This window comes from Amblyomma americanum, chromosome 3 (genome assembly GCF_052857255.1).
Source record: "Amblyomma americanum isolate KBUSLIRL-KWMA chromosome 3, ASM5285725v1, whole genome shotgun sequence".
Taxonomy (NCBI): domain Eukaryota; kingdom Metazoa; phylum Arthropoda; class Arachnida; order Ixodida; family Ixodidae; genus Amblyomma; species Amblyomma americanum.
In genome coordinates, this window is record NC_135499.1 from 113,229,580 (window position 1) to 113,251,388 (window position 21,809).

General features: G+C 47.7%; 1 protein-coding gene across 1 annotated transcript; it reads left to right on the forward strand.

Moving 5' to 3' along the window:
* Window positions 1-825: 825 nt before the first annotated feature.
* Window positions 826-4,011, forward strand: LOC144124823 (pancreas transcription factor 1 subunit alpha-like; the record flags this gene model as incomplete). Its single annotated transcript, XM_077657723.1, is given in 2 exon segments — window positions 826-1,324; window positions 3,128-4,011. Coding segments are annotated over 2 exon segments (588 nt in total). The 3' UTR covers window positions 3,286-4,011.
* Window positions 4,012-21,809: the final 17,798 nt, after the last annotated feature.

Consider the following 21,809-nt stretch of genomic DNA (forward strand, 5'->3'; position numbering starts at 1 on the left):
TTCAAAGGCGGCAGAGCGAAGAAAGCTGAGAATCACATTTTTCTGCAAAATTTCTTGGAAACAGTTTATCACGGCCGAGTACGAAAAACTTCCCACTTCTTTGTTGCAAAATAAATAAATCAATATATGCTTTTTGGGTAATGACATTCCTTACTTTATGGCTCTTAATCCATCCGGATTTGTTTTATACAGATCTTTGCACTTGCGAGAAGCTGATTACAGTAGCTACACTGAATAGCAGCACCAAATTTTCCTCTCAAGGTGACTGCAGCCATCTCTTTAGACTATTTCTGGGCTTTTCTCCGTACCTAGCCGCCGTTCGGAGCTTTTGTTGCGTGAGGAGGATGACAGGAGACTCAATGAATATGAAGTGATTTTTGTAGCAAACAGAATGAAGGTACTAATGAGTTTCTTGCAGAGAAAGCAGAAAAAGAGTGAGAACGCACCAGAGGAGCCTTAAAAAAAGCGGCATCTTGTAATCACGTGCGACTGATCAGCATGCCGCACGCGCTGCACAGGGCCTGCTGCTATCATTTGTTGCTGCAATGTTAAGAGATGACGGAACAGTTAGTACAGGTCTTTACGTGCCAATAGCGAAACAGTGGCTGCGAGACACGTTGTAGTGGGTGATCCAGGATTAATCTGTTCAATTTCAGACCTCGTAATGCACTTCGAAATCTCAGTGCACTCGCAGAGAGGCAGCCGCGCATTTAACGGAGGAAATGTTTCGAAGGGAAATAGAATCTCACAGATCCGAATAAAAATGTTCTATTGGCCGTTTCAATTCTTCCTCTCCAGGAAGTCGTCGATAGGGCACACACACAGAAGGCGGCGTCGAAGCGGGTAGACACAGCCTTGTCCATTGAGACGGGGGCCGAGCGAGAGGACAGTGCGATGGACCAGTTCGACCTGAGCCGGGGCTTCCTGCAGCACCTGGAGAGCCTGGGTGGGGCGCGCCTGCTGCAGAGCTACCCGGACCAGGAGAACGACGAGTGCTGCCGGCCGCGGCGCTCCCGCAAGCGCGGCGGCAGCGGCAGCACGCACCGAGGCGGCGCCCAGCAAGTCGCCCACCAGCGGCAAGCGGCCAATATGCGCGAGCGCCGTCGCATGCAGTCCATCAACGACGCGTTTGACGGGCTCCGGGCGCACATTCCCACGCTGCCGTACGAGAAGCGCCTCTCCAAGGTGGACACGCTGCGGCTCGCCATCGGCTACATCGGCTTCCTTACCGAACTGGTCGACTCGGGCCGACACCCCGCCGACTCGCTCCAGCAACAGATACAGGAGCAGCAGGCCAAGAAGGTCATCGTGCAGTGCAACAAAGGTACCACACGGGTTAGCATACTCGTGGGCCCGCGAGAGCCCGGTCGTTCCCTAAACGGCACTCGTTGGAGGAGTTACGTTTAGGGGCTGACGTTGTTTTTGGCTACGGTAGAGGTCGGCCTTACACCACATCGTACGAAATGCCTCCTATAAAATAACCGACGGTAGAGACCGTAGCCATTTATGCAGTGCACAGTCTCCGTGACGTATAGATGCTCCTGCAACTTTAGGACACCTTTTGTGCCGTCGACTCAAACTGTAATCAAATTATCCTCTCCCCTGCCCCTTTACACGCACATACAAATGTAAACAACAGAAAATGGACACAGAACCGAGAGGTGCCATCCGTCGAGAGCAGCGCCTCTTCCCTTCCCTTTGTTGGTTCTGGCCTGACTGAGCTGCTGTCTTTCTCATACCGATGTAGTGAGGAGCCAAACAGCGGATATTTACTAAACAGAGTTGTCTGTATTCATCCCTTCTCGATGGGTGTTCTGTGGCGACACAAGGCTCAGAGCTACTTGCATACGTCGGGGGCTATCAACAAGCACATGAACAACACCGAAATGGAGGAAAGCCGAAAGTCACCCAGCACACGCAATTTTATAAATTGCGAAGGAAAAAGCTGAGAAACATCGTGATCCTCGTTCGCACAGCAGCACTGCGCAGCCGTGCTCGGCGGCATGTTCGTCGCGGTAGAGAAGCTGTTACGAAGATTAGTGGGGGAGGAATAAAGGCGTACTACCCGCTGCCTGCCGTGTTAGGGTGCCTGTTATCCTGAGGCCCTGTACGCGGGGCGCTGTGGCGACGCACTAACATTTACCGTTGGCTCAAAGCGCCAGGATGGTTCGGGTAAAGACAAGCGCTGCGAAGGTTAGCAGAGGACGGTAAGTGGCGCCACCTACTTCGCGCGGCGAGGTGAAGCACCTAGAAAGCTAGGGACGAGGGGAGATTGGTCCGCCGCTGCTACGAGAGCGTTTAATGTCGCGGAGCAAGACAAGCACCGCATGCGGGAAAGCGGCAACTGTCGCCTCGCCGAGTTTAAAGCCATTCTCAGGTCAGCGTTTAGGTTAGCAGCTTTTGTCGTAGGGGCGCTAGAAAATTTTGGCGCTCTGGTGATGATACGTTTCAGCCGTAGTGTTTGCCACGCATAAACACAGAAACAAACTTAGTTTATTTCACGGGACAGTAGTGACCGTACAACAGCAGCCAGTTTATAGTACTTGTTGTAATTTGCTTCAGCATGAGTGAAAATCTGTGGCTGCGGGTGAGTGTGATTCGCATATGCATGAAATTGCTGGCATAAGTGTTCCTTATGAGGTTTGCCATATTCGAACTTTTTGTCATGCCTGTTATCGTCTCCGTCAACACTGGAGGACGTACCTAGCATGTCGTATGAGAGGTTTAACGTTCCCAAGATGTTTGTGCTCTATGAGAGACGCCGCAGAGGAGGGCTCTGGATTAACTGCGGCCCCCTGAGGTTCTTTAACGCGAACTGACATCGTACAGTACACTTGAATTGTCAGCGCACTTACAGAACCCCAGGTGACGATGATTCATGCTGTCATCTTTGTAAATATATTTGGAAAGAAAACCAAATCAATGACTCAATTTTGAATGCTTGTTCTCAGTTAAAATGCCAGCCATGAAAAACGAGGCACTATAGCTGAAGGGATATCACATGTCACTATATGACAGGCCAGGATTGCGTATCGTTTATGCCGGACTTCAGTGCCGTAAAAGTATTGCTTTGAACTTTCGAAAATTACACCCAGCCGTGGATTTACAAGAATGTGTGTCTTCTCAGGTGCTCTGAACGGTTCCTACCTTCCACTGGCTGGTCATTCGTTGTCGTGGTCTTCGGAGAAACAGAGCCCAACCGGCAACGTGATGGTCGCCAAAGTCTGGACGCCCGAGGACCCCCGCAAAGTGCAGCAGAAGAACAGGGACGACAACGAGCCATGAAAATCTCGCTGCTGTGTTCTAACGTTGCTTCCTTCCTACTCTCCGCTTACTCCTCAAAGCTGGGCTAATTGAACTGAAGATGTCACTGTGTACAATGCACGTACGACGTACAATATTCGTGCGGATGCATATAATGTCACGTAATGGCGTACTGAGCGCTGCGAAAACTATTTCCTGTGTCCTCTGCATTCCCACAGCATAGCATGTTGTGTGAAAGGGTGTTTTCGCTGTGCAGACAGCTGTTTTATTTAGTAATATGTAATCGAAAAACTGCTAGTCTATTTGGCTTCAGAGCACATGCATGGACACTACATCTTCAGTTATGGTGCCAAAGAGGGCGCACTTCGCTTGCGCCTCCAGAAAAATGTAATCTCCGTAGAGGAGACGCTAGAAGAAAACTGGGAGGTTACTGTGGAGACTTGTTCAAAGCTCTGGTCTTCATGTTGTGCCTGCCTCAAAAGAGGTTTCGACTCAGGGCTGCACCAAATGCGCTTTGGAGCAGCAGACTTTGCTACATCGGTGCCCTGATGGATGAATGGCATCGATCCCTTCGTTCCTTAAGGTGTTCTGGCGTTAATTATTTTTTGTCTTGAGGAAAGCCTCTTTGGAGCGAAGAGCAGAACCATGTGTTAAAGAAACTGTTCGCCCATACTCCGTTAGCTTGATGCACGAAGAAGCTACAGCTAAAGCTTCAAGCGTAGCTCCAAATTTTCTGAAGCATGGTCCAAAGACTGGTTTCGTTGGGGATTTTGCGTTTCATCTAGTCAGAAACTTTGAAGCCTCAGCGTTTTGTATCACTAATGCCCATGAATGCACTCAGATACTCGGTGTTCTCTTAGGCCGACATCGATGTGTGCAAGGTGCATTTACGCTCACAGCCTACTCCGAAATCATGTCGCTTTGAATAACCCGCCACAACCTTGCCCTTTTGAAGCAATGTCGCAGGTGCGCCAGTTACGAATAATTTGTGTCTGTAAGGCTTAGCAGCTGCTAGTCAAGACCTTTGTAGGCGATCTGAATTGTAGTCAATTGTGCGCAATGTCGTTTGTTTTGCTGCTTTTTATTTTTTTTGGTCATAATTTCTATACACGATTTCGAGTCTTGAAAAGAGTCAGCGACCAGCTCAGCTTACTTAAGATGGAAGGTATTTAGCTGTAATTATAGAGCATTAGCACTTAAAGCTGTAAAACAATGTATCGTTTGAGTACGACGCTCCTGGTCGCAGTTATTTTCTTGCAGGTTGTTCGCGACTATCACTAAATAACCAAAAATTAGGTTAGATATATGAGCGTGGAATGAAGATTATTGAAAGAATGTCTGCGTAATCCCAGAGCCGTATGGTCAACGAGAATAGGATAAACTATATTTCCACTAGCTGTTTACCAGTGCACAGAACACTACAAAAGACCGATGCCAGTTGCGGAATATATGACTCAGTTTGTCTCACACTGTAACGTCGAAACGATAGCGAACATTATGTAGAAAAGCAAACCACCAGCACGAAAGCAAGAAGAGAAGCGGATCAAACGCTTAACAATGTATGCTTTTATCACATGGGGACGCTAGCTACTCGCGCCATTGATGATTAACACGAACCTTCTCCCTGGTCGCTGATATTGCTTTGGCAAAGCATAATGGACAGAAATTTGGATTGGAAGAACCTTTGTGAAGAACTCCTCACTGCACAGCGTTACGACTACTATGGAAAATACAGATGTGTTGTTTATACCGGGCATGTCGCCCGGGGATTGTATGTAAACACGAGCCAAGTCAGGAATTCACAAAAGAAAGCATAGACGGTTGGTGCGCCACATTATGCGTTATCATTAGTGTTCCTGCCGTACAAAGCAGAACCTGCCGCTGACGGGTTGTGAACGCGCCAGCGGTTGGCGCGCCCAGTACGTCAGCCACAGCACGACACGCTGTAGCCCCACTCCACAATCCCGATCCAATCCACCAATCCCCGTGAGCAACACCGCACCCCCTCTGCACTTCGTGACCTGTCATCCGCCGTTCATCGTCCCTGCCTTTATCTCCCCTCTTAAAGTGGAGAGGGGCTTCCTTCTTTCGCCTTAGTCCCCTGCCAACTGAGGCTTCAGACGGGCGGACGGATAGACTTTTTCGACAGAGGGTTCGAATGCTGGCGCATTAAATGTTCCGTTCAAAATTCTGAATATAGCTGGCCACGAGCTCAACCCGCTCAAGGCTCCAGTGTCTTGGCCATAGTATTACAAACGTCTGGTCTGTAGTTATCCGTTCCGTTCCTTGCGCTACGCGTTCGAACCATTGGTGCTAGCGCTGCTAATGTTCCAACTGGCTTTGCGATCTACAGTGTCTGTGTCCTTTGCCAGGCTTGGTCCTAACGGCTGTGTTCAACTATACTAACGAACTAAATGTGTAGGCCACGTCGCCAATGCCAGCACACTATTGCAGACACCGCGAAGGCGACCACTGTGTTCGGACAGCACGCAACAGGGCTGCGAGAGCGAGGCCACAGACGAAAGAGATGAAGTTGTCTTTAGTGAAATGTAAATCGTGTCGAGGACGTCATTGCAAGTTGTCTTTAACATGCGACGAGGTCTGGGATGAGTCAGTCACAGTGCCGGCGAAACGTGCAAATAACGAAGCTGGAAGACTACCGCGCAATAGCAAAGCTTTCTGTAGTGCAACTTATCTGTTCTCTAATCACGGAGAAAACTGCAACGCTAAAATGTCATTGCGCAAATTATTGAATGCGGAAATGATGCAGAAATAAAAGCTTTTTCTCGTCGTGACCAATTTCTGAATAACCATTGCTGGTGCCAGACTGCTGTGTGTGATCAACGTGGCAGCGCTTGATACGAGGTCGGATTTTATAGAAGAGAACGTGTCGGTCCAACTATCGCCCTGGTTTCTTTTAACGAATGAATAAGCTTGTTTTCATGAGCTCGACGTTGCGGGTGGAGTCGGAGCACGCCAGATGGGCTGACCCAGCCCGACCCGACCGCGATTTTAATAATAATAATTGTTTTTTTCGGGAAAGGAAATGGCGCAGTATCTGTCTCATATATCGTTGGACACATGAACCGCGCCGTAAGGGACGAAGCGCCATATCACGAAGCGCCATATCACATTTCATGGATATATGACATTATAGCGGTGTCACATGTGGCGCTGTATCTGTGCGCTCAGTACATCGAACGAGGACTGCTCAGTGATGTTTACGTTGACCTTGGCATTGAACGACATCTTCGCCGCTCTTTAAAGGCGTGTATTTGGTCTGAGAGTATACGTGCAGCTTACCACTGTGAAACCCATGCCAGCCTACGTGCGCTGTTGTGCCTGCTGCGCATGCGCCGGCGTGCCATTGACTCGTCTTGTATGGAAAGTCGGGATGCGGTCTTCATTCGCCCAGCATCTGATGGCAGATTATAACACTTCCTAGTTATTTGATCTTGTGAGTATGGATCCGACCGGCTAGAAGTGCATCTACATGGAAATAAGCAATAAAACAACCGTGTATATCCGACCACCTCGAAAAATGTTAGGCTATATGCGACCTGCAAAAAAGGCTTGCACAGAGAACTTTTCGCCTAGTTATGTCCAGCTATGCTGCGGTTCGTTTCCGGACGGCCCTCCCTTCGTCATTTCAGGGACTAACGGAAGGTTCTTAAGATTAAAAGTGGTTCACACATTGGTTATACAGGCGTTTTCAAGTTGTTTTGCAGATGGAAGGAAACGCCTTGTATAGAAACCCTTTTGCAGAACTATTGCAGAAAAATGTTATAAAAGAGGCAAGGAAGAGCAGTAGCTAGCCCGTGTTGAATTTTGGCGTTTCTAATTAGTGGATATGCAGAGAAAGCAGCGGGACGTTTATCTAATATACCTGAGACAACGTATTTTTTACAAGGACGTCGCCCTGTGTACAGGCTTATTCAACTGAACCAAGACGCTATTCTCCCATTTTGCTCGTCCTAATTATCGTTATTACTGTCCGACTGTAAATGAAAGCCGCTGTTCGGTGTTACGTCATGCTGCGCAACGGTTTGACGAGACACACGTATATGAAGGGAAAACTTTTTTTGCCTTCAGCAGTTGCTTCAGGCGGTGCTCTCCGGTCACGAGGGCCGCCTTGTGATCCGAGAAATGATAGTTGATGTGTTCGGGGAGCTGGGCTAAAGCCTCATTATTGAACACAAAGTCAATGCTTGTATTGTTAGACGTGGTTAAAGCTGTAGGTGATGCTACAAGACTCAAAAACAGAAATGATGTGCTGTGCCGCGCTTTTGCCTCGTGCTTATACAAGGTGTTTCAACTAAGACTTTACACAATTTTTAAAAATGGGCTTTTTGAGATAGAAGAGCGCTTTTTTCGGCATAGCATTGTCAGTGGTGTATTGCATTAGAATACAGCAAAGACGTGCTAACTAGAAGGCTGGTTAACTAATATTCAATTGATAACTTTTTAACCATTACCTTGTTCTTAATTATTGAAAGGCGTGTAACCAACCGTAATTAATATCCACATCAGTTTTTAGAATTTAGAAAACGCGGTTACTCTCGATGCTGTGGCCCAACAAATTGTGGCGACATCGCGCCAAAATACATGCGCTTTCGAGAAGCTTGCAGGCAAAGCAACCTCACTAGTGCACGTAACTCGTCGAAATGGCCAAAATTTGTTGGGCCACAGCGCCAACAGTAACCGCGTTTTCGAAATTCTAAAAGCTGACGTGGATAATAATTACGGTGGGCTACACACCTTTCAATAAATAAAGAGCGTAACAGTTATAGTTAAAAACTTAACTATTCAATATTAGTTAACATCCTGCTAGTTAGCACATCTTAGCTGTATTCTGATTTACTATACTGGTGTCAATGCTATGCAGAAAAAGCACTCTTTTAACTCAAAAAGCGTATTTTTGAAAATTGTGCAAAACTTAGGTGAAACACCCTGTATAGACGCCCACCCTCCGGGCACCTTCCAATTCCAAAATGGCTTCGACTCCGCCCCGAAAGCCTTGGACAATTCCTTAAGCTCTCCGCTCTAAATAAACTACAGCCCTCAGTTCATCGTCGTCAGGCGGGTGGTGGTGGGTGGTGGTCAAACAAGCAAACTAAAGACCGCTGCCCCGGATCCCCGTGACAAGCGTGCCTGCAATTCAGCCCTGAATATCTGGCGTGTTTCAAACGATACTTTGGCTCGCCACAGTCTGGAATCTGCAGCCCGGATTGCACATCACTGCAGTGTGCTTCATCTCGAGTGGTTAGAAGATTTTTGCTGGAATTATATGTCGGCAGTCAGACTCACTTTGGATTCATTAGTCATTTACGTTCGTTTTCTTTTCTAATCCTGTATTATACAAAAATTACATTGTTCCTCGTTGCGTGCAATAATCTGTCTTGTGTAACATATGGCATAAAATAAAGAAAACGTGATATCGCTTTCTGCGCTAGATGTAAAGTTCTCTTCGTAGGTGTTTATAAAGGGTAATCGAACGACAGATCGCTAGAATGATTGACAGCTGCTAGGAAATTCATGCCTAGTACAACAGCCCGATATCTGTAAAATTGAACTTTACGCACTCAAGCGAGTCGTGAGTGCTGACCTGCACTAGCTCATGGCTCCGCTGGCGTAGTGCTGCTGGCATTGACACACTTATTATCCATGGAATCCTTGCCTCTTCTCCATCTTGATGTACGCCAGGAGTACCAAGCCATGTTGGTTGCGCATACTTGCCATTCCGGAACGCCTGAGTTCTCAAGCCAAACATGTCGAGAAGCGAGTAGAACTAAAAGCGGAGCAAATTCGGGCCAATCACCGGTGCGCTGATGATGCGCATACTTCTGCACCAATGCTCTAGACGTCATCACACGATATGCTTCAGGTCATTCATTCGGACAGCCTGAACGTTAAAAGACAAGGGTATTCACGGCGAGATCACAGTACCGGTTGTCTTCTGTGCGACGCGCCGCAGTTTTGTGGCGTTAGCCTTCCGCATATGAGCAGCGTTGAAAGCGCAACGCACCGCTTTGACTACGTCCATGGCCCTCCCGCAACGCGATTGGTACGTCGCCGCTGGAGGCTTTATTATAGCAGCAGCCACATATCCGTGAACTCAGCGCGCGGACCAGGACACTGGCTGTGTGTATGGTTGATCGCATGGTCGCGGACCCTGGATTGTCACGACTATATCGCTATTACCAACACCACCACCACTACTATTACTACCACTACTGCTACTACTACTACTGCTACTACTGCTGCCACTACCACCACCACAACTACTACCACTACTACTACTGCTGCTACTACTAAATCTGGTTTTCAGGAGAGGCGAACTGTCTGCTTCTCGGCGGGCACCTCAAGCGCGCCGTGATGGAAGGGATGAATACAAATTCCTTTATGTCACGAGTGTGATGTTAGCCCCCCCCCCCCCCCCCCCACCCAAAGACTAAGATTGGCTTGACAAAGAAATGCACTCCTTTCCTACAGGACACAGTGGAAGCAACAGAGTACAGACAACATCAAGAAAGTAACCAAGCTTACTTGTAGTATGTAGTTTATGGGGGTTTAACGTCACAAAACGACTCAAGTCGTGAGGGACGCCATAGTAGAGGACGCCGGAAATTTCGACTGCCTGGAATTCTTTAACTTGCACTGACATCGCACAGTACATGGGCCTCTAGAATTTCGCCTCTATAGAAATTCGACCGCCATGGCCGGGATCTAACCCGCTACACATATCTACACATATTCGCTCAAAATTTTCTTTCAGGAACTAAGTTACAAGCGTTGAAATTACATAAATGATAAACAAAGTAAGACTACGCAAACCTAAATTTTGAAGAAAAATAGAACATTAGTTTTCAGGAAGTACTCAACAAATCAAATTCATTGCCAGGTTTTAAGACTCGGTCAGGGAATTAAGTTTGTTGGAGATTGGAAAGCAAAGCATTTGACCACCGTAATTATCACTAAAGTTCACACAGCTGTAGGTTAGCCAGTTCATAAATAAATGAATCGGAATTTTTCGGGCTTCTTTCATAGCGCAGATTCAGCAATACAGAGTAGAGTTCATTTAGTGCTGGAACTCTCAACGATGGAAAAAGAGGCTGGGTAGAGGCATAAAACGGGAAGCTTGCAATAATGCAGACGGCCTTTTTGTGAATTTTGTGTAATATATGTGTGTTCGAAAATGTTGCTGCGCCTCACACCAAGGGACAACAGGAAACGCTAGACAGAAACAGAGCGCAGTAAAGGAAAAGTCTGACATTGAGTGTTAATAAAAAACGTACTGTGCATAATATATATGTACATTTTGCAAGTTTCCTACAAGGTTATCGATATATAGAAGTCTCATGACATGGTACAGTAGAACGTCACACCTGGACATTTAACTGAGGAGGCTGTTTCAATCCATGTTGAACCAAGCGCAAGAATGGGTAGAGTGTCTACTGGTTTATTTCTTTGTCTAAAAAAATTGCTTCCGATTTGTTCGTGTTAATTTTCGATCACGATGCACTACTTGAAACGACCATTTACTGTAATGTTTCATTGCCTTTCATTATTAATTCGTTCATTGTTCGAGCCATTAGAAATGTGCTCACGCCACCTGCATACATAACAAATTTAGCTTTACTGTTATTGAATTCACAATGTCGTCAATGTAGAGGTTGAACAGCGTGGGTCCAGAAATGCAGCCTTGCGGCCCGCCTGGGCGAATGGGTTTCATGTGCAGCGAAGAATTGCTAATTTCTACTATTGTAAGACGGGGTTGTATTGAATGGAACCGGAAGTTGCGGCGGACAGCCGGGTCGAGCGCAGCCACACGTGGCGATAGAAGGAAGGAAGGAAGGCCTCAGACGTTGCTGGCACATACCCACTACGGGGGAGTGGCCAAGACACAGGCGGTTAATTACTGATACAGGAAAGTTTTGACGGGAAAAGGAGTGGTAATAGTATGTAGTCTGAGAGATTGGAAGAGGGAAGGACAGGGGTCCTGTTAACGTGGCGATAGCGACGCTGCTCAATTCTATCTTCAACTTCGCCGTTGTCACAGATGTGGATCTTCTTTACACTACCTGTTGGCGGTGCTGTAATTACGTTTGTATAAGTTGAAGGACGTTACCTTGGAAATGCTGTAGTCTGAGATGATATTTTGATGATGTGTACATTCAAAAGGTTCTGAAAGATGTCCGAAAATGGCAAGGGCGAGTGATCTTCGCCAAAAGAGTTTAAAATTATTTCCTTTTTTTCTGTTCTGTGTGTCTTTTACACTTGGCAGTCAATGTTTTTTCGTCCTGTTTGTTAAAGTGACCGTTTGAATGATTATTTTATTTATTTTTTGCTTTAGAACTGATTGTATGCTTTCGCTTCCGCACTTCTGTTTGCTGTTTTTGTTTTGCAAGCTTTATGTGTGCAATTAAGTTCCCTACGATAATGTCCCATGGGCGCTGTAGGTAAATGTAATAAATAAATAAATAAATAAATAAATAAATAAATAAATAAATAAATAAATAAATAAATAAAGCTATTTCGATTGATTTTCTTTTGACGAAACCAAACTGCGAATGTGGGAGTACTTTGAGCCTGTTAATAAAGCTAGTGCCACCGAGGTGGTTTAGTGGTTATAGTGCTCGGCTGCTGACCCGAAAGACGCGGGCCTCAATTCGATGGAGGCGAAATGCCGGACGCCCGTGCCCTTAGATATGCTAGTGCACGTTAAGGAACCCCAGATTGTCGAAATTTCCGGAGCCCTTCACTACAGCGTCCCTCATAGCGTGAGTCACTTTGGGATGATATTCCCTTATAAAACGAAACCAAATCATTAATAAAGCTAGTAATACGTATTCGTATTATTTTCTGGAAACATTAAAAAAATTGGCAACAAATATGGGCCGCTAGTTAGAAAAAATATTTTTGTCAACACTTTCTAAACTTACTGTGACTTTGGCACTTTAAAAGGGCCCCGAAACACATAATCCGTGCATTGTTTGCCTCTTGGTTGCATAGAATGAGTTATAGTGATGCTATTAGCACCGGTCGTACTGCCTATACTCCGGTCTTTAATATTTTAATCAGCTCGCAGAAACAAATTCATGGTGCTGACGGCGTCACCATACAGTGGCCGTTTTTAGCAGCGGATATGACATCACTTAGTGGGAGCTTGATGATTGGACAAACAGTAAATATACTTCAAATTGGGTTAATAAGTAATGAGATTTTTTTTGCAATTTTTTCTGCTTTATGTTACGTCAACAAAACCAACTTGTTTGCCTTAGATAAAAGCGCCGTAAAGCAAATAAAACAAAAACACACCGCCAGATGCTCTGGCTACTTTTTGTATCGAAGGAGTTTGCGCTTCTCTGTAAACATCCTACGACCTAGCACACAACGCTTATGGCTACTCTGTATGTATCTGGGAACGGCTTTGCGGAATCGATCTGATCGAGCCATTGCACTCTATAAACGTTCGTTTCGGTCCCAAGGAAGGATGCAAAGAAAAAAGCCGTTCGTTTCAAATTTAGCACTGCGCATCGTCAGCTTGTGGAGGATCACCGGGCGGCGACGCCACGTCCCCGTCAACAGCGCGCGCTCCTTGCTCGCCGTGATCAACGAGCGCGCTAGGAGCGACGGGCGATGGTTGGCTGTAAGCACTAGCGGTACGCGCTATAGTAAATGTGTCTGTTACCTTGCGCAGGCTGTCACACCATTTCAGTATCTCGCGCTCGAGATCGGATCCATAAGTAAGGGAACGTCACTGGTCAGTGTTCTCTTCTGCGCCGTCGACGTGACGATGAAGCATCGCTGGGTCAGCTGGGCGTTCACATGGTTGTTGTAACCATGCAAACGGCGCTGCCAGCCTTGGCATGAACGAGTTACAGAGAACAGGCAACCATGGAGTGCAAACTTCTGCGACGTGCTGACATAGGCTGTTTTGATTGGTCCCACTTAGTGTCGTCATTGAACAGTGAAATGGGAATGGGAAGCTGCGCGAAAATCGAGTTGAGGGCAGCATTTCGTTTGCTTGTATTTTTAAATTTCTTCATTGAATATCTCAAGTTCTTATGCATCGATTCTTGTAATTCTTTTTGATTCACCATCTGTGTGACATACTGAATCCATCTAAAGTGTAACCGGCATCCGTTGAAGCAGTGTTTTGCAGCCCTTTTAACATTTTCGGGAAGGTTCCGGAGGAAAACGTCGGTTCTATTATTTATTGCAATAATAAAATAAGTACGTGGAATCTGTACTTTTCCGGAATAGTTTGGAGATCGTTAATATTTCTGCGTCTGATATTTTTCAGACTCTATGACTGGCACAACTTCAGTGGTTGCAGCTGACGCGCAACTGGGGCGCTCCGGTCATAAGTGTACCTGGGATTATTTCTCTGCTGCTGAACCTTGATGAAAAAAAAAATAGTTGTGGTCCTGATGGAATTCCGAACTGCTTTCTTAGGCGTTATGCCGAGGCAATCAGTGAATATCTCTATCTCATATTTTCTAAGTCACTTCAGGACAGCTGTCTGCCCACTGAATGGAAGATAGCCAAAATTGTCCCCATTCACAAATCAGGCGACGTAACGTCCCCGTCCAATTACCGGCCTATATCCCTCACATGTACCTGTTGCAAAATTATTGAGCACATCTTATTAAAATTTCTTAAACAACATACTGAGACTCAAAACTTCCTTCACCAAAACCAGCATGGCTTCAGAGCAGGTTTGTTCACTGTTACCCAACCTGCCGAAATTTTTCATGACCTCGTACAGGGAATCAATGACCAAAGTCAAACTGATATAATTTTCCTCGATTACTCAAAGGCTTTCGATCGTGTGGCACATGCTAAACTGAATTTCAAACTAAAAAAAATACTTGTTCATGGTCACGTTACGAGGTGTATAGCCAGCTACTTATCGGAACGCCTACAATATGGGCAATACAATAACCATGCCTCTGATATCGTTCCGGTCATTTCAGGCGTGCCGCAGGGCTCTGTTCTAGCACAGTTTTTGTTCATTTTATACATAAACGACATAACATATCACGTTGATGTGAAGGTGCGTCTCTTTGCGGATGATTGCGTGCTATATCAAAAAATAAACAGTCAAGCAGACAAGGTAAGGTTAAACACAGCTTTGTGCAACGTCATACAATGGTGCAATACATGGGAAATGGTAATCAATATGAAAAAACTGTAGTGATGTCTGTCACAAATAAGAAAAGAAAACTTAACTTCCCTTATGGCATGGGCAACGGCGTTCTCAAAACGGTAACTGAAAAGAAATACCTTGGTGTGATTATTTCTGATGATCTGAGCTCTAAAGCCGAAGTACAAAACAGTAAAAAAAAAAACAATGAACAGTTTACACTTCCTTAAACGCACCTTGCGCTTTGCAACTTCAGATACCAAGTTACTCGCGTATAAAGTCCTTATTCGTACAATCTTAGAATATGCGAACGTCGTCTGGTTTCCGTATATGCAAAAAGATGTACACATGCTCGAATCAGTTCAGCGAAAAGCTGTTCGGATTATCTACCGCACGTACCGGCGCACGGATTCTCCCACAGAGCTGCTTTCCTGCGTAGGCCTAGACACCTTATAAAGCCACGTCACAGTCCATAGACTAAATTTTCTTTATCAATTAATTCATAACGCATTCGACATGGATCCTTCTACTTACGTTAGTTTTAATGATTCTAGACAAACACGTCACAAGCATGAATTTACAATTAATGAATATTCTTGTGCTAACAACAAATATTACTTTTCCTTTTTGCCCCGACCCACAAGAGAATAGAACGGCCTGGATAAATCTATAACTGCGCAGGCTTCATTTGAAAAGCTCGCTGAGCTCGCAGCCTCATCGGTCCCATCAACAAGCCAGACCTGATTATCATGTTCAGTCTTTATTGGTTTTGGGTTGTTGCCCGTTCGATGTGTACCTAGTTTATTACTGTACGAAGGAATGTAACAGGATGGTTCCACCCTGCTCCTTTGTAAGGCCGGCCTTTGCTAATACGGATTCCAATGTTGGGCCAATTGCCTGTACTGCTTTGGATGCGTTTGAACGCATGCTTTGAAGACCAGAATTGCGAACTATCTTCCGTCAACTACGCCGCACTCAATGTGACCGTTTATTGATGCGTTAATATCTTGTTTCTTTTAACCTTATTGCTGACCCTTGTGCTACTGTCTGTTAATTTGTATCTTGCTTATAAATTCCCTCCTGTAACTGTCCCAGTGGGACTAACAGTACGATAAATAAAAAAATGCAGTTGCGCAAGCATTTTCACCGATACAGCTTGTACATTAGCTGGAGTGTGTGCTGTTTGCAGCGGATACGAAGAAATTATGAAATGCGTCAGCTAATTGAAACCTCAGCAAGAGTGTGCCATCTGGAGGGACTTCATGCACTCTATGCTTGTGTCTAATGTTCAGCAAGTAATTGAGTCGTTTCCAGACCATATTAGAGTGCCTCATTACCTCTTACTACTTATCCACGGAGGCAGTTCTTACGATGATGGTACCTTGGCGCAGTAGTCTCCTTTTCATCGTGCCTTCTTGAAATTAATCAAGCACCGCTACTCCATGCGAACACTACAGAGCCGTATAGGACACCCCACCGAACATGCGGGAAACGCAGCAAAAACTGCCAAAACCATAACGGGAATGCAGCCATAGAGAAAACAATTTGATAATGACTGGACACTGGACAGTAGCTGACCGCAGGAAGCACGTCGCCGCCTTATAGTTCTCACTTCATTCGCGAAGTGGCGCCACCGCCCCGCCAGCGCGCGTTACCAACGCAGACCGCTGCCGAGTCTGTCTGCACGCGTGAATGTTCGGTATCCTGCGTTTTTTTAGCGAGAGCTACATTTGTCTACCAGTCGAGCATTTCGCGGTGGCTGGAAGATGCCAGTTGTGCGCATGCGCCGTTACCATGGCAACTGGAGACGAGCAGGAGGTGCGCTGCGCAGTTCGTCGCCGCCTGCACGCTGCTCTGTCACCCGAACCGCGCTTCGCATGCGCAGCATTGCGTATCAAAGGCGGAGATGTAATGGGCGGCTGTATCGCCACGTTTGACATGCATAAAGAGAAGAGTCGAGCCGCGGCTAAACAGCGGTATAGACTAGAGAAGGTTAACTCTTCCGATCCTGAGTTTGTCGCCTGGCACTTGGCTACTCAACAAAGAAAGAATGAGCGTAAGAAGGCGAAGAGAGCAGCGGAGACGCCCTAGCAGAGAGAGGAACGGCTTGTCGAACGGAGACGGCAGACTGCCGAGCGTAGACGGCGCATAGCCGCCGAGATGGAGCCCAATGTCTCTCATCGCTAAACATACATCGACCACAACAAGCTCAGCCAGGGAAACGTACCTCTCGCTACGGACGTCCTGCCATAGCCGAGCTAAGCCAATGCCATTTTTTTTTGTTATAGCGCGCAAACTGTGTGTCTATGCGTGTTTTTGCGTCCCTGCTGCTCTTAAGCCCCAACTCGATGGACACATCCTACGCGTACCGGCGGAGCGCCTACGCGCACGGGCGTACGCTGGATCCTGTCTGCGCATGCGCAAAGCGCGACGCGCGCGCAGGCGCGAGCAGGGGCAGATATCTGTCCATGTCAGATATCCGCGCCTGAGCGCGCGCGCTTGTGCGCGCGTCGGAAGCGGGGTCCGGTTTACAACAATAGGAGGACGGCGGGAGCTCTCGGGGACTCTTTTCTTTATGGCTTGAACCTATCCCAGGTTCCTGGAACTTTTCTTCGCGGTTTAAGTTGTCCTTTCAGCGCCCCCCAAATCCCCTTTCTTCACACTTGAAATTCCTTCGGTCGGCTCGAGAGGGAGAACGCCCCAGCACAGGGAGCATGGAGGTGTATGACTTTTTTCGACGCTTGGCACGGCGCGGCGCTGGGCGCGTAGGCGCTCCGCCGTACGCCTAGGATGTGTGCATCGAGTTGGGGCTTTAGACGCGGCGTTCTTGCGGCTTCTGAGGATGGGAAGGTGAGAAATGCTTTTTTTTTTGCCAGGCTACGCTGCATTTCAAGGAACTTTGGCTGAGCGCGTTGGCCCGTGTCACGAACTGTGCAGTACGTGTAGGGCGAGCCGTGGCGCGCTGGCTGTTGTGGCGTGGTTAGTTTCGCATTGTTTCACGTCACTTACGAGGACGTGAGGTTTTTTTATGACCCTGAACAATAAATAAGTTCTTCCGAGGGATTTATTGACGGTGTGAGGGGGCGTTAAGATGTGACCAACTAGAAAAAAACGGCAAACGGGTCTAAGACAACTGTTCTCGTAGTGACACCACTAGAGAGGGTTAACACATAGGATTCAAAGGTCAAAAACGAGGAACTTGAGCGTCGAACATTCTGTTACCTGCGCTATTCAAAACACGCATTGCAACCGCGCATTTTGTTTTCAGTGGGCCTAATAGGCACTGTGTGAGCGTCTGGCTTGGAGGCCGTGTTGTAGCCAGCGCTGTACCAAAAACTTTGTCGGACAAAACGCGCGGCCAGCCGTGCATTCAGTCTTTTAGGGGGCGGGAGATAACGTCGGGGAATGGAGGTCTGCTTGAAAATCACTGGGAGATGTCTTCGCCGTCTACTATAGTATGTGTGGTATTGTATGTGCTACACAAATGAGTCGTATGCGAGGTGGGAAATTTATGACATACAGGGGAGTTTAGGACGCGCAGGTTCTTGGGCCCCCGCACGGCCCCACTGCAGTCAAAACGTTCATGTCCCGGAGGCTCATGACGCTGGCAGCCCGGCCTGTGGCGATGGCTTGCTTGGCCGGGTCCTCGGAGCGCAGTAGGGTCTCCCAAGCCTCCCAAGTGGTAAGGTGCTCCAGGCTCCGCGGGGGAGGATCAGCCGGGCAGAGGAAAATGATATGATCGAGAGTGGCTTTGGGGTGGTGGCAGAGGGTACAGGAGGGGTTTGTGTGGACTTGGTGATAGCGCGAGCGTATATAAGGGGAGGGTAAGGTGCGCTTTTGGAGCCGCCTCTATAGTGTCTGATGATAATTGTCGAGGTAGGGATGGGGTGGGGGGTACAGCCGACGCTCGGCTTTGCAGGCCTGCGTCAGTTCACCGAAGGAATGCATGCGCTCCCGTGAGAACCCCAGATCGGAGGCCGCCGGTGCCCAGTTGAGAGAACCTCGGGCTAAAGCGTTGACAGCCTCGTTTCCGCGATTCCCGGAGTGGGCAGGCACCCATATGAGCTCCATGTGGCGGGGCGGGCGTGCGGCGAGGGAGTTCAGTATGCGAAGTGCAGGGACGTGAACTCTCCCGCGGGCGAAATTTAGCATGGCAGTTTTAGAGTCCGATAGTATATGCAGGGCCTCCGTGCTCGTGATGGCTAGGGCAATAGCGGCTTCTTCAGCCTCCTCCGAAGTGGCAGTGGGGATATGTGAAGGGTGGCAATCGGTTGTAGGGAGGGGTTCGTGATGGCTACAACCGCGTCCTCGCCTGTGCATACGGCATCCACCCACACGGCATCCGGTTCCATGCCATAGTGTTTGTGGAGCGCCCGTGCGCGAGCTTTGCGGCGGGGTTCGTGGTAGGTGGGGTGCATGTTTCTGGGGAGAGCTTTAATGAGTATTTCGCGGTGAATGTGGTGGGGACCTGGAGCTTTGTGGGATCCGTGGCTGGTATCCTGATGCCGAGGGTGTGTAGGATTTGTCTGCCGGTAGTGGTTCTCGCGAGACGTATGTATTGTGTCTGTCGGTGGGCCTCGATAAGCTCACCTATCGTGTTGTGTAGGCCTAGATGGAGGAGTTTTTCGGTTGAGGTATTTAGGGGTATGTGTAGTGCTGTCTTAAATGCTGTTCAGATCATGGCATCCGTACGCGAGGTTCGCCAAAGCATGTTGTCCCGGTTCGTCCCTGCGCCGCTTTCGCACGTTTCGCCGGCTCAGATTGTTTTGGTGTAAGTTTTATCAGAATCACACGTGCTCATAATTTAAGTTTTTAACCTGATGCCTCCCGGTGAGAGCGACAACCACTGCTGTGTACCTCAGTGCCATAACAATCACACTACGCACGAGAAGCCCGGCACAAGCTTCTTGCTCATTCCACAGAAAACAGGTTTGTTCAGGTTTGTGCCTCTTTCATTTCATTTCTCCATTCTGCCTGCTATCCTTTATTTCCGCTGCCCCAGCTCAGGTGCTTCAGTATCGATGGCAGATGCCGGGGCTAGCAAAAATCTTTTCCTTCCTTTTTACTATTATTTTTAATAAAACCACTACCACCACCACCAGGTGGTTTGTTGTGCTTTCATTTCTCAGCCTGCTGTGTCTCATGCTTTAATGTAAAGACGGTCATGTGGAGTATTTCCACAGCGGTATAACGTTTATTTCGTCGGAAAAAAATCTGCTGGTAGGCTCGAAATAAATGTCCATGGCGTAGTCTGACAGATGGAAATAGCAATAAATATTTCAGATGCCAGCACATCGAACATGTGATCACTTAGTATAATAATGCCAGCATTTTTATGATGTAACAATTTTGCATAGTGGTTACGTATAATTTCATGCCGTTAAGTTTTGTCTTGAGATGAATAATAGGCAGGCTGCATCACCTCTGCGCCAGTTTGAAAACCATTGTGACAGTACTTTTTGAAATTAAAAAAAAAAGATTTTGAGGAAAGGAAATGGCGCAGTATCTGTCTCACACCTCGGTGGACACCTTTACTGTGCTGTAAGGGACGGGATAAAGGAGGGAGTGAAAGACGAAAGAGCTACCGTAGTTGCGGGCTCCGGAATAATTTCGAACCGTGGTTAGCGCGAATTTCGAAAGTGGTTAGCGCGCTCGGCTACTGATCCGGAGTTCCGGGTTCGACCCCGACCACGGCGGCTGCTTTTTTATGGAGGCAAAACGCTGCGGCACCAGTGTGCTGTGCGATGTCAGTGCATGTTAAAGATCCCCAGGTGGTCGAAATTATTCCGGAGCCCTCCACTACGGCATCTCTTCCTTTCTTCTTTCACTCCCTTCCTTATCCCTTCCCTTACTGCGCGGTTCAGGTGTCCAACGATATATGAGACAGATACTGCGCCATTTCCTTTCCCCAAAAACCAATTAATAATATTATAATTTCGACCACCTGGGGATCTTTTAAGGGCGACCCACATGGAGCGAACTTGCACTGCGGATTTTGAGTGGCGTGGCGGAACGCCGCCGCACCGCCGCCGTGCAGCATCACAAGCGGCAGAAAACGGGCGGCTGCCGCCAGACCGCTGCCGCCAGGATTTAGAAGCGGCGTGATTTCAAATGCATAGCAAAATGCTGAAAAGAACAGCTTTGCATGTGCAATTAAGGTATTATTCATTCAATGACGACAAAGAGGACGAATTATTCTTTGTGACCCCTTTCTGAACCAAAATAGTGAACCTCTTTTAACCTCCCGAGCTTCCTGACGTGAACCGACGCATAGTGGCTAAGCCTAGCAGCTTTGAAAATCCAGAAGCATTCTGAAAATCTGGCGTGTTTCATCACTAAAATTTTGTGGCGCGGGCATCTTCAGACAAAGCGAAAGCTTCGTGCGACTTTTGTTTGCCTGAACGTGAGGCACAGTGTAGCGGCAACGACGAGTTTTTGGTGAAGCGAAAGGCTGCTTTGGCAGGCGCGGTCATGTTGTAGAAGCGGGCGGAAGTCAGACGCGGTCGCGCCCTGATTGGTCCGCGCTGACAGCCCACGTTGGCCGCTCCGGCCAGCGGCTGACCGCCGGGGGCAATGTAGCCCGGCTTGATCGGCAGCGAACGGCCGCTCGGCGGCCGGGCGCGTTTTCCGCAGGAAAACCGCTCCATGTGGGTCGCCCTTAACGTGCATTGACATCGCACAGCACACGGGCGCCTTTTGCCTTTCGCCTCCATCGAAAGGCGGTCGCCGCGGTCGGGTTCGAACCCGGGTACTCCGGTTCAGTAGCTGAGTGCCCTGACCACTGAGCCACCACGACGGATATCTAGATTCAGCTAATGCACGGTAGCACTGAATGTCTGATAGCCCGTTGTCACCAACACTTGCGGACACTTTTGTTTGGATGATAGTGAAACATTTAGTGCTTATACCTGATCCAAGCAGGGAGGCAGTGCATCAAACACGTACGCAGGTCGACCATATGGATTCCATGCAGAGGAAGAGGAGTCATTTGAGGAAATGAACCAGTGGACTGTGCACTGCCTGTGGAGTATGCAGCGACCACTTCACAGCACAAGACTTCACCCGTACCGGGCGTACAAGGATTACAATGGTGGCCGCACCTATATGGAGAAAAAGAAATGTTCATTTCATAAGGCATCTGCCGTCTCTTGGAATGGCACTGTTGGACAAAGGCCTAGGCACAGATGCTCTGCTGGCTGGTGAAAAGCACTTGCAGTCTAAATTATTTTTGCATTTTACGAGACCAAAAACAATGTTTTCGCGCCGAAAGAATAAGTGGCCACACACGGACACGAAAGAACAGCACATGACAAAACAGAATGCGTCAAAACAGCGCACAAAAATAGCAAAGCGACAAAACAGCACAGGGAATGAACGGCACATCGACAAAACAGCA